Here is a 13,564-nt window from a genome sequence, read left to right as displayed (position 1 = left end):
TAATACAAAGAACCAATAAAAATTTTAGAAAACAACAATTGAAAAATCGCTTTTAAGTATGAAAAAGGTAATTGCTAACACATTCATTACTACTTGTAAAGCTAGTTAAATTTCATTTTAATGTTTAAAGAACACGCAATATGATGAATAATTTGATTTTTAAATTAGAATATCAATTATCAGTGAAGAACGTCAAAATATTCAAAGTTAATCAATACGCCTGTAGTACCTTTTTCTCGGGTTGATTGTTTTTAAGGCGTTAGGAAACCTTTGGCGAACCCATACGTTTAACTGTCCATGGCATGGTAACACAACATATTAAGTGGGCGTTACAAACAAACCGTTACCTGATCTGACCCAGTCAATTGATGAACTGTGCATGCCAACGAAAGGTCTCGTCAACACTGTTATAAATTTGATAATATTACACTTAGACATCACTTTGCAATTGTCAGACACACACAAACACATTTTGTATATTCATAATAAAGTTGAGAAATATTTTAACACTGTACTGGAATAAATCAATATCATATATTCAATGGGAAATATATACAAGAACTTCAAATACAAAAATCATAAAGATATATTCAAAAGCTTTGCATCCCAAACTGAAAAAAAAAGAATTCGAACGGTACCAATAGTTAGATCTCCCGATCTGTTTCAAATCAAGTTCACTGTAAATATCATATATCATGTTCACTTGGCTTTATAGGTACTTCCACCGGTTCATATGTTCGTTTGGGTGAACCTGTAGGAAGTTCGACTATCAACAGATTCTGTTTTGTTTCCTTTATTTGTTTTACATCCTTCAGAGTTTCCTCTTGATTTTTCTGTAGTATATCTACCTCAGACGTCAATAAGTTAAATTGCTCTTGCAAGCTTAGATCTGAATCTTCATAACTAGCTTCAAACCTAAAACAATATTTATAACGATTTGTAAACATCTCAAAGGCTACATGTTCTCCAAAATCGCAATTTAAATCATGAAAAAATATATATTTATCAAATGATTATTCACTATTGACCCTATGATAATGATAGTAAAACAACTATTTGTAACGTTTGAAGGACGTGTTTTTCAAAAAAAAACATTCGGCATTCCTATTTATACCAACTGTGCTCCTCTTCTTGCTGACTTGTTCCTGTATTCATGTAAGGCTGACTTCATACGGAAACTTCTTAGGAAGAAAGAAAAGAAGTTAGAAATTTTCTTCAACTTGCCTTTCTGCTTATAAATGATGTTCTCTCACTAAATAATTCAAAATTTGGTGACTATGTTGAACGCATCTATCCTATCGAACTTGAGATAAAAGGATACAACAGATAAAGTTAAGTCTGCCTCATATCTTGACTTAAATCTAGAAATTGATAATAGGGGTCGGTTGAAAACAAATTTTTACGACAAAAAAGATGATTTCGGCTTCCCAATTGTGAACTTTCCATTTCTTTGTAACAACATTCCAGTAGTGCCGTTATACGGAGTACATATATCTCTCAGTTGATACGATATTCCAGGGCTGATATTTCCTATCAAGATTTCCTTGATGGAGGGTTGTGGCTAACAAGAAAGCTATTAAAACAAGAGATTCAGGTGGTGTAGTTTAAATCATCCTCCCGTAAATTTTACGGATGTCATCACTAGTTGGTTGACTGTTATGGAATATCCGTTTAACATAAGACAACGGATATGTTCCAATTGTCGTGCCGATAATGCTGTCCCCTTTCCCGAAATGTGATCTACCGAATAAGACTTATCACCGGGTTTGAACTAACATGAACAACACAACGGGTGCCACATGTGGATCCCCATCTGCTTACCCTTCCGGAGCACCTGGGGTAACCACCACCCGTGGACTGTTGTCTGTCTGTTTGTCGTTTTCTTTTTTTAGCCATGGCGTTGTCAGTTTGTTTTCCACTTATGAGTTTAAATGTCCCTTCAGTATCTTTCGCTACTCTTATGCATTTCGGATTCACTTAACCTGTATCTAGACCGCAAAGAACCAGTAGTCTGGATAATAGATGGTTAAAGCTATACTTTAGGTCCTTTTGGTTGATTCGCTCTTCAACGTTTGTATTATGTTTTGGATTTTCAAATATTATAGCCTTAAGCATCACCGAAGAGACATTTACTGTTCAAATGCGCACCTGGTGCAGTAACATTGGTACCGTTTATATAATTGTAATAAGCGAGTGGTCATCAAAGATACTAGGTTTATAGTTTGATACACCAGACTCGCAACGTAGGACTTGCCAAAAAATAAAATAACACGTTAAAAAATTAAAATAAAACCAATACCCGTCTTTTTCAGCCTCCATGTTTTTTGCATGAATTCTTCTTAGCCGAACAGATGAATTAAAATGACTATATACTGCAGCTCTTTCTAGAATAGCCAATTCTTTACTTGCTGTTTTATGACTCATTTCTGAAATGACATATGTTTAATTATATTTTTATGAATATGCATGATATGACTTGGAGTTCTATCTTTTCTTTTTTATTCTTTATGTTGTTTACCTAACATTTAAAACATAAATTACTGATAGTTACGGAATTATAAATTACGGTTATACAAAAAGTTTACCTGTTTTTCCTTTATATGAAAGATGGGCGAGTTTTGCTATTGAATACTGTAATGCATGATACTGTGTCCTTTAATGTCTGTACGTTTAGTCAATTCCTATATAAAACGAAGTTATTGTTTTCGTTTGGTTCATAGAATTACTATGTTCCCTTATTCTTTCAAGTTGATATTCATTATCACCATGATTATCATTTATTCTTTATATTGTTACTTGTATTTTTGGGCATTTTTAGGTTGGTGTAAACATTCATATTTTTTTTCCTTTTTTAATAATGGAAAAGAATTGATATGATGCTCCTGATAACAAAAAAAATAATCTTTGAAAGAGTCTTTTTATTGATTTGTCCATCTGAATGTCGCAGCAAGTCCTTCAGTATGGATCGGAGCCGTAACTCTCCCTAACTTTAAGCTAAAGACGTTCCCTAGCACCTATCTTTAACAGAATGCATTACTGTTTATCAATCCAGAGATACCAGCATGCAGCAAGGAGATCCTTCCAACGAAAGTCATAAGATATCTTCGATGTGCATTCTTAGACATGTTGTAAGACAATACTTAGATCATTCCAGTTTATGTCCAATAATGTCTTAATACAGTTTCGATAACGCGGCCCCCTAAATTAGTTATATAAAATATTTTCGTTGTATATTACAAACAAAATCGACAATGTGCATGTATGCGAAAAGAGAAAATAAAAATACTAAAAAGCAACAAATAATAAAAAGTAAAACTCAAAAAAAGTAAAAGACAAAGCAACACGAACCCCATTAAGAGCCGAGTTTAATATTGTGTCAGGTTCACAAGTGAATTCAGTAGTGTTACCACAAAATACGTTGTTTTTTCATAACAATTGTGTTTGTATCATATAAAAGCAAATTGGTAAATGTCTAACCAGAATACATGTTACCACATTCATAAACAATTGACACACGTTAATTAACATATCCTTAACCCGAACAAATTTGAAATGAAAAAAGTATAAAAAAAATACCAAACTCCAAGGGAAATTCAAAAAGGGGAATTCCATAAAAACTTTATCAATAAACAGAACAAGTGAAAAATTGCCATATTCCTGACTTGGTACGTGCATATCTGACGAAAATGGTGAGTTGAACCTGGTTTTATAGCAAGCTTAACCTTCCCCTTTTATGACAGTTATCTACCGTCCCATTATTTTGAAAAAAAGTGGGTAAGCAACCCATATTGTCATAATAGGTTAATGCGAAAATAACTGTGATCCAACAGCCCAAACTATGTAAAAATACATCATAGACATACAACACAACTGACTTAAACAAACAAACATGGTTGTTATCACAAAGAATAGAAACAATTGTCACCGATAGAAAAAACGCAAACGTAATACTCAATATAATCGAAAACTAAAGCAAAAAGAACGGAACACGAACCCCTTTAATACAAAGTTTGAACTGAAAAATTAGTATTTCTATTAAAGACTCGCCAACCTACAACCTGGCATTTATTGTATTGAAACAAAAATGTAGATAAATAAGCATAAAAGGTAAACCAACGAAGGCCACCTTATTCCGATAGAGGTGCAACGTTTTTCATCTATTTATTTATTAGAGCAAATACATTTACAATTCAATGAAATCTATAAACTGAACCCGACTGTCAAAGTGTCAGAATATTTTGCCAATACCTTAGTATAGACTACTGGGTAGAAGAAAAAATTAGTGAACGACAAAGATCGAAGCAGTAGCCATAATAGAACTTGTTTGTTTTTTATTTTTCATTTCTTTCATCATTTTAGAGTGGCGTTCCTTTGAATTGTTTAATGGTTTGTTCTTTCGTATACCACTTGCAAGTCGAAAATATACACTTGGGAATGTTTAAGTTCTCAATAAACAAGTGAAACCCCGCATCTAATATAATACTGTACCTTTCTCAAGTGTGTAAGTTAGTGAATGGTTGTATAAAACATATCTAACTGTTTTTCATTTTATGGATAACCTTGTGTTTGATTGTAGATTTGTAATGTATTCTGTTTAATTCAGTCCCAACATTATCTATGTACTAAACATCGGAACTATGTAGAGTTTGAAATATTTTGCAACGACACCTATTTTTTTTTTGGTGAAACCGGATGATGTGATGACCTTAGAAGTAAATGACTTTTAGTCTGAAACGGTCATTTTGATCTTAACATCATCTGCAAATTGTTCAGTCATGTTGAACCTTTAAGTCAATGTTCGAACTTATCTACTGCGGGTAATTCAGTACTGTTACGATAAATTGCTAGCAGTCAATTCAGTACTGTTCAGACGATCGATAACAGCCAATTCCGTACTGTTCAGTAGTATTCAAGACAAATCAGTATGATGTTGGAATGTACAGGTAAGTAACAATTACTGAATTGTCTATACATAGACTAAACAGATCTTAATTGACTGCAAGCGAATTGTCTGAAAAGTACGGAACTTACCGCGGTGGATACGTCTGAAAATTAACAGAATGACTGTAAATGACTTAATGATTTATTGTTCAGTCTTTTAAGAGCTGTTCATTCAAATGACCGTTTCAGATCAAAATTGGTATACGTGTGCCTGTATGTATTCTGTGGTTATTTTGTTTCGTTGGTCATCGACCTGTTATCCCAAAGTCCATTCATTAATATTGTATGAAAATACTTACTGAACTTGTTCTTTTTTCTTTCTACACAGTTAGGAACGACAGACACAAAAGCCCTTTTGATGTGACTGATGATAATAAACGGTGGTACCAATGACGATCTATCATAGTACTCCCGGATAAGGGAAAATCTGTGGAATTTCCAAACCAACTCGTTGTTGTCTTGAACTTTTGTAAATGTATGCCTAGTGTTAGATAAGGCCATATTGTTATATTATCATTCTATTAGCCGCAAGACTTTTTATGATTTATTTGTAATATCGTCAATCTGTCAAACTTAACAACAAGATATATTATTTCAGATTTTCATTTGTATGTTGGAACATTGAAGAAATATCTGCATATGGAGTTTATGGAGTTTAATCTACAAGTTGATACATTATTCCTGAGCTCGCGTTTCCTATCATGAAATGTTTGTTCTAAGGTTGCCCTTAATTGAGGGAGCTATAAAACAAAGGGTTCCTGGTGGCAAAATTGACTACATCCCTTTGACAGATTTACTTTGTGTTCTACGGACGTCATTAACATTTGGTTGACCGTATCATAGACAACAACAGATATGTTCAAATAATCGTTTTCAAACTTCCATCTTCTTTCAAGCAATTGTGAAATTACAGAACGCGACTCTGCGAGTGTCAAATGCTAAGTAGGATAAGCTATCCCTACCAGAGCACATATATAGCCCGCGGTTTATGTTGCACAGTCTTTATTTTTTCTATGTAGTATTTTATAGATAAAATTGGGAATGGAAACAAAGAATGCGTTAAAGAGACAACAACACGACAAAAGAGCAGAAAACAGCCCTAGGCCACCAATGGGATTTCAACACAGCGAGAAAATACCGCAGTCGGAGGCGGGCTTCCGCTGGTTCCTAAACAATAATGTTTACTTGTTCAACGAAAATGGACGTCGCACTTAACTCAGAAAATATAAATAAACCAAGATTAAAAAAAAACAACATACAAGACTAATAAACGCCTCAGGTTTCTGACTTGGGACAGGCGCAAAATTTCCGCGGGGTTAAACATGTTTTATGAGATCTCAACACTTTTCTTTTCGTCGTTTTCGTTTTTTGTCATGGTTTTGTAGGTGTCTTTTTGTCTTTAGATTGTTGATTCCAGTGTTATTTTCCGTCTCTTTATTCCGACATATCCCAAATGAAATAATTAAAACATTTTCAACGCCAAAAAGCATTAAAAAGTTACCAACCCTTTATAGTTGAACAAAGAATTAAATAAAAGATAAAAACCTGACAAATGTTTGAATGCACAAATTTCCTACGGATTACAAAATAATTATATGATTGTAAATTTTCTTTTCGCACATAATGATAACATCAATATGACAATAATAGATTTGTAAAATATGTCAATTACTCTTAGTGATGATCATTTATTATTGTCAAGACATACACATAAGAAAACCGTAGTCTTTTTTTTTATTTGTTCGTATTTCAAGTAAGAATTCCAGGAATGAAAAGAAATATGCGAAAAGGGCACCTTAAACTGAGAAGTGTTGAGACAATTTGCTGGTAGTCAAATACACAGCAATTCAGTCCCTCCTCAAGCAATTCAGTCAAGTATTTATAGATGCATGTACTTTGTATGAAAGTTTTTAAACATATACTGATCTATATTTGAATAAACTAAAAAGTTGTTAAATTGCTACAAAATAAAAATGTACGAAAATTCAAAAGGTCGAAATCATAGCGCATGTAACTACAAAATTGTAGAAGGAAACATGTGGATGGATATTGAATACATTTGATTATAATTTGGTCTCACAAAACAAATTAAACTGTGCATAAATGACTACAGTTTATTGTATAGATGTATTGTAATCGGTCAAATTTCTCCTCGGGGAATATTCGAATTGGTAAACACAAACTCATTTGCCATCTGAAAATGTGGAATAAGTTCAATGAAGCCTCTGTAAGTAGATCAATAAGCTGTGGAATACAATTTGGTAGTTAATATCCGGAATTAGCTGGGGGACATTACCAAATTATTCTGCTGATAAAAAACATAAGAAAACAAATGTGGTATGTTTGCCAATGAATTGAATTTTCACAAAAAGACCAATGGACAAAGATGTAAGCAACAACACTACACCATGTTTAACAGGAACCACACATTGACACCCAAGCATCCCGTCTATACTTGAACCACCTTCAATATGATTCAAACCAAATCTAGAATTAAAGTCAAAACCAGGAATACTGACAAACCGATAACAGTGTCATATATATATATATATATATATATCGTAATCAAATTAATTGAATTGGTGAAACTGTATTGATCGACTCATAAACAAGATCCCATGCAGACTGTCTTAATTTAAGATAATAATTTCTTGGTTGTGAGAATTCAATTACAAACGCTTCGTTTTATTTACTAGCAAAGACACGCTTCATGGTTAAATATATATATATATATATATATATATACTTACGTAAACATCGCAATGAGAAGATTGACAAGAATAATGTGTGTTACCACCATGTAAACAGCCAATAGCACAGTATTTATCTGATTTACTTCTGGACATCGAGTAATAGTTTCATCACGTTGTAATGTTACATTATTCGTTCACGTAGATGGATCTTTTTCTAAATAAATAAAAGATGTAGTAATGCGAGTTCTATTGTTTTGCTTAGTATCTTTATTGATAGATATCATTTAAAACTCATATATATATATATTAAAAAGCAATATAGGAAACATACAAGCGAATCCGCTGATTCTAAAATCGTCCTAACTATGCATGAAATGTTTGCAACTGGACGTTAAGCAACACAGAATCCATCAATCTGATTCGAACATGCATATTTCCAAAACTAATTCAAAAAACCTTTTTGACAGTTGAGATCTTACCGATTTTTTTCATCGACAGAAATATCTTTTATTTTAGAAAACCTAAATTGTTTCCTCTCAGAATGTTATTTCAGATGTCGAAAATTGAACAAAGACATTATACATCCAGCTCTACAAACCTTAGTGTGTAAAAGCTGACATATCAAAGAAGATTCCCAAATACGATTTAATTTTGAAAAAAGACAGCTAAAGATAATAACATCAACGATATCAATGTTTATGCATCAGATGCGCATTTGGATAATCAATGTCTCAATGAACACGATCGAACTAGGTTACATCTGAAAAAATGACACGAAAAACTCCAATTCATTACTAGAAATACGATTAACTTGGTTCTTTTTAAGGGAAACCAAATGTATTGCCCAACATTACAGCCAGGTTTGAGTTAAATGAGATATAGGTTAAAAACCGGGAAAATGTCCGTTATATTAGACAAACATCATAATCGTAAAAAGAGGTTGTAAATTTGACACTTTCTGCACGTTTACTTTGAGAAGCGAATTTGAAGTTGTTTGAATATTGAATACGGGTAAATTAGTATTTAGAAAGATGTCTTTGGACACTAACATATCAATATTAAACAGGGAAATGGTAAATGTTTGCCAATTAGACAACTAGTCCAAATGACGTGGATTTAAGTCATTATAGGTCATCGTACGGCCTTTAACAATACACAAAAACCATACCGTATACATATAGTCAATTATAAAAGACCTATCCATGTCAAAAAGAGGCGATAAAAACCAAAAGGGTGATCAAACTGATACGTCGAAATCAAAGTAACAATGCCATGATAAAAACAAAAGGGACCTGATGACAAATTACATAGAAAACTTAAGTCTAAACAAAACAAGCCCAATCAAAAGCTGGGTGTAATCCAAGGTGTGGCTCCTGATTGGTAAGAAGATGCTGCTCTACATGTTCTTCCGTATAGTTGCTAATATAAGTACAAATTAGTGATAAGTCTAATTCGGTAGATGTACGTGACATTCGATGAAAAGAGGAAATGATTGCGTTTAAAGGCAAATTGGCACAATGCTATTTTCATCTATGAAACAGATATTCTGTATCGGTCAATTAACTTGTGATAGTGTCGTTAAAATGTTAGACGGAATGACTTAATGAGAAACAATGTAGATAAATAACCAGTCTGGTTGATGACAATGAACAAAAAGACAGACAACAAACAAATACAAACATTGAATTACAGGCTCCCAAATTGGGACAGGCACCTTTTTATCATATTGTGGCAGTTTTGTGCAAGCTTTTACATGTTTTAGTTTTACATTTGTCATTTCGGGGCCTTTCATAGCTGACTATGTGGTATGGGCTTTGCTCATTGTTGAAGGCCTAAAAGTCACCTATAGTTGTTAATTTCTGTGTCAGTTGGTCTCTTGTGGAGAGTTGTCTCATTGGCAATCATACCACATCTTCTTATGTTTATATCATGAATATTCAACTCTATCCTAATATAACCTGGGAAAGTGGTGTTACTGCTAAACGTAAAATAAACTTATAAACATCAGTTTATTATTGCTTGAATTATGCGATTGATATGAAGCACACAAAAAAAACTAGCATAAAGACAAAAAACACAAAGCACCGATCTAAGAGTTTGTTAATAACGACGTCAAGTTAATACTTAATAAATAAATTATGTTCTCCCAGACTTAAGTATCAATCCGTAACATCTGCCGGTATTAGTGTCAAGACGTCATAAACCGTTTGTTTGTCATGTATTTCTGTATTTCTTTTGACTAATTTGTAATTCAATATTTAAAAACTACAAACATACAGATGTTCTATAGCTAGGTATTGGTATAACCAAAATTCAGATTTTTTGGTCTACGGTCTTTTGAATACACTAGTTAACAAATTTTAGTCTGAAACGGTTTATGATCCGAACAGCACTTAAAAGACTGCACAATAAATTATAACGCAATCTTCAGTTTTTCAGTTAACTTTTGGACTTATCCACTGTGGTAAATTCAGTACTGTTCAGACAGCTTGCAGTCAATTAAGATCTGTTCAGACTATGTTCAGACAGTTCAGTAGCTGCTATTTAACTGTCCACCATAACATCATACTGATTTGTCTGAAATGCTACAGAAAAGTACTGAATTGACTGCAAGCAAAATATCTGATCATCACTAAATTTACCGCAGTAGATAAGTCTGAAAATAGACTAAAAAGTTAAACATGAATGAATAATTTTTGTTCCGGCTTTTCAGATCCTGTTTAGATCAAAATAACTGTTTCAGAATAATATTCATTTATTAGTGATAGGTCACTATGTCTCGAATAGTAGTGTTGATTTACTTGTAACGTATCACATTACGGCAGTGAGGTATTAAGAATTGTGTAAAGAAATGATGTGAACGACTGATATAAAATAGGAAGAATTCGTATGATTGCCAAAGACAAAGTCCAAATAATGAGAATTTAAGCAACTAAAGGTCTCCGTAAGACCTTCAACACTGAGCAAAATCCATACCGTAAAGCCAGGTTCAAACTAATCAGATCGGTACGGAACACTAAAACAGCAAGCATAGAAACAAAAGACACACAGTATCGATATAATTGAACCTACAATTATTGCAATCTAGTTCAAAGTAAAAAAGCTTATTAATAGATCCTTTTCTCCTACAATAAAATTACTTCACTAAATGATGTCATTGTTTAATAGTTACGACTCTAAATCCAAGTTACCTTCAAAATTCTCTAAGAACAATTCTCCATACAATTGCCAATATGGCATGTATATGATTTCCTTAAAAAGGTGATATCCTAGAATGGAATTGGGGTACATTGTTGCTTGGTAAATTATACCAAATCCAAACACGAACACGGCAAAGATCAAGATAAAGAAAAAAATATCAAACATCTGAAACGAAAGAAAAAACAAAATGTACAAGTATATTTAAAAAATATGATAAAAAAATGAGATGTAGGGTATATACAATTATGAGTAACTAATCCATCAACGCAATTAAACCATCACGGACTTCTGCAATCTGATCAAACTACAGATTATGTGATCACGATTATCTTACAATGTTTAATGTTTAAAAAACTTACACTTTATGTTTCAGGTTTGCGGACATTAGACCTTGGACCAAGATTTTTTATGAATCTTATGTTTTTGTATTTTTTTTTGTCAACTTGAAGTTGTGATTTAGAGTCAGTGATACTCTGATATACCACGTACGAAGAACAAGAATAGTCAAGTGACAATGGATTAGAGCCATAGAAAATGTTTAGCTTCTGGTTTCATCTAACACTAGCTTGATTTACGATTCATAATTTTTAAACTAGAATGTTTTTTTGTTATTTGAGTTTACCGTTTTTTAACCTGAAAATTTTTAGTCAATGTCTAATTCTAAGTATTTATGTGTCATTTTGCTTAGTTTCTTCTTTTACTTATTCTAACATCGGACTCTGACTTCTTTTGAACTGAGTTTTAATGTGTGTTTTGCTGTGTGTTTATTCTACATTGACTAGACGTATAGGGGAGGGTTGAGATCTCACAAAACATGTTTAACACCACCGCAGCTTTGCGGATGTCCCAAGTCATGTATCTCTAGCATTTGCTAATCCTGCGTGTTTAGTTATGGTTCATTTGTTTGTTTCTGAGTTAAGTGTGGCGTCCCTTTTGCTGAACTAATATACATTATTGTTTTTGAGCCAGCTGTAGTCAGCCTCCGGGTGCCGGATTTTCTCGCTCCGTGTGAGACACATTGATAGCCTATGTCGGCTTGTTGTCTTTGACAAATCCCCGCTTCCATTCTCTATATTTTTTTTGCATGACCAAATGCTTTAGCCATTAACATCACACTGATATAATTTATTTTTAGGTTGCACTTCTGAAAATATAGACAATGCAATTTCTCATAAAAACTCCTGTTGCGGCTAAAACTGTATCACTTTTACAATGAAGTTTCGTTAAAAAATATATCCTAGAATGGGAATTTGATATGCACTACTATTTCATTCAAAGGTCTAAACATAGGATTGTGCGGCATATTTTCAACATGTATATGCCCGTAACTTCTTAGAGTTTAAACTTATACTAAAACTCTGTACTATCCTCCCTTCACTTTGAGATTTCCTCAGAATTCAATATCGCCGCTATCCATGTGTATTTATACCGGCAATATTCCTAAGTCAAGTTATGTCTCTATGAGATGAAACATAGAGATCATATCTGGGAACCAGTACGTAAACAAAACAATATATCTATGAATATTATATACCCCCCTAAAAGAGGCGTGGTTTGTGAAACAGCTGTATTTATAAAATGCAACCTACAAGGACATTACAAGATATTGCAGGAAAGAAGAATCTGATATGAGCTAGAACAAAATTTTATAAGAAACTAGGACAACCTAGGGTCATCCCTTGGAACTGCAGATCAAAAGGGCCAGTGTTTCGTATTAGGTTGCAGTATAAACATTTGCAACGAAAACACCAAGTTCGTGAGTTATTGAAGATAAATTTGTATAACCTGGTTAAAAGAACAGTGATGTTAAATTATGATTAATTAGTACAAAACGACTGTACAAATATTAATTCTAAAACAATTACAGTTGTACATAATCATTTAAAAGGACTAATTAAATAGATATTTTCAATTAAAGAACATTTATTACATGTCTTTATGATTAAATATGAAGCAAAACATAGCCATGCTGTAGCTGCAAGTTTTGTGGGGTTTAAAATGAATAGAGATGAACTTGTTATAGTTTCCTACATACAAGACATGACATTTTCAATGGTCTCACAGTGAAACAAAATGCCTTTTTGATACGCTTTCATTTAAATTCCCTGTTTGGTTCACACAATTGTGTTAGAAGAAAAACTGTAACTCTTGTTACATGTGTTTTAAGCAGACTTACTGCAGAATTGTATAATAATGTCAATATGCATCGGGGATTACAGTTATTATTGTGTACTGACGGAGACATAATTATATAAACTCACCATTCTTCCAATCATGATGACTTTTGTTCCAATATGTTTAGAAACAAGAAAAAATTGCATGCTGTTGATAATAAATATCCCTAATGTTAGTGAATACATCATTCGAGCATGATAGAAATCCTCGGCTTTCAAGGTCAATCGCATAAATACAGATGTAATGAATAGACAGTACATCAAAATTTCATAGAGTGTCCAAAATGTAAACCAGGTCATTGTATTCAATGACAATTGCTTGATAACAACAGCCTGAAAATATAGGTATAATATCAAAATTTTGGTGAATTATAGGAGATGCACAATATATGTTGAACTCTACGCATTCTTAATTCTTGTTGACGTAACGTCATCGACAATGTCCCAACAACACTCATTGCTATTTGACGTCAAATTAGAAAAACTATCCCATTTATTCTACATGTGAAAGTATCGGGTTTTATTCTAGTATGCAATCACGGTAATACATTGTAT

General features: G+C 32.9%; 1 protein-coding gene across 5 annotated transcripts in view; it reads right to left on the bottom strand.

The window, feature by feature from the left end:
• Positions 1-568: 568 nt before the first annotated feature.
• Positions 569-13,564, bottom strand: part of LOC127717981 (transient receptor potential cation channel subfamily M member-like 2) — a 77,579-nt gene continuing 64,583 nt past the window's right edge. For 4 of the 5 annotated variants that reach the window (XM_052223854.1, XM_052223852.1, XM_052223853.1 and 1 more), the window contains exons 20-25: positions 13,097-13,342; positions 10,826-11,000; positions 7,692-7,848; positions 5,241-5,422; positions 2,300-2,426; positions 569-915 (exon numbers count right to left, since the gene is read on the bottom strand). In XM_052223854.1, the coding sequence (XP_052079814.1) occupies positions 7,829-7,848; positions 10,826-11,000; positions 13,097-13,342 (441 nt within the window). In that variant the 3' untranslated portion in view covers positions 569-915; positions 2,300-2,426; positions 5,241-5,422; positions 7,692-7,828. Of the gene's footprint in view, positions 916-2,299; positions 2,427-5,240; positions 5,423-7,691; positions 7,849-10,825; positions 11,001-13,096; positions 13,343-13,564 lie in introns of those variants that run through there. The other variant, XM_052223855.1, reaches the window with a different exon arrangement.

The sequence above is a fragment of the Mytilus californianus genome, unplaced genomic scaffold (assembly GCF_021869535.1).
Source record: "Mytilus californianus isolate M0D057914Y unplaced genomic scaffold, xbMytCali1.0.p SCAF_10, whole genome shotgun sequence".
Classification (NCBI taxonomy): Eukaryota; Metazoa; Mollusca; class Bivalvia; order Mytilida; family Mytilidae; genus Mytilus; species Mytilus californianus.
The sequence above is the reverse complement of the archived record's forward strand: the minus strand, read 5'-3'. Positions and strand labels throughout refer to the sequence as shown.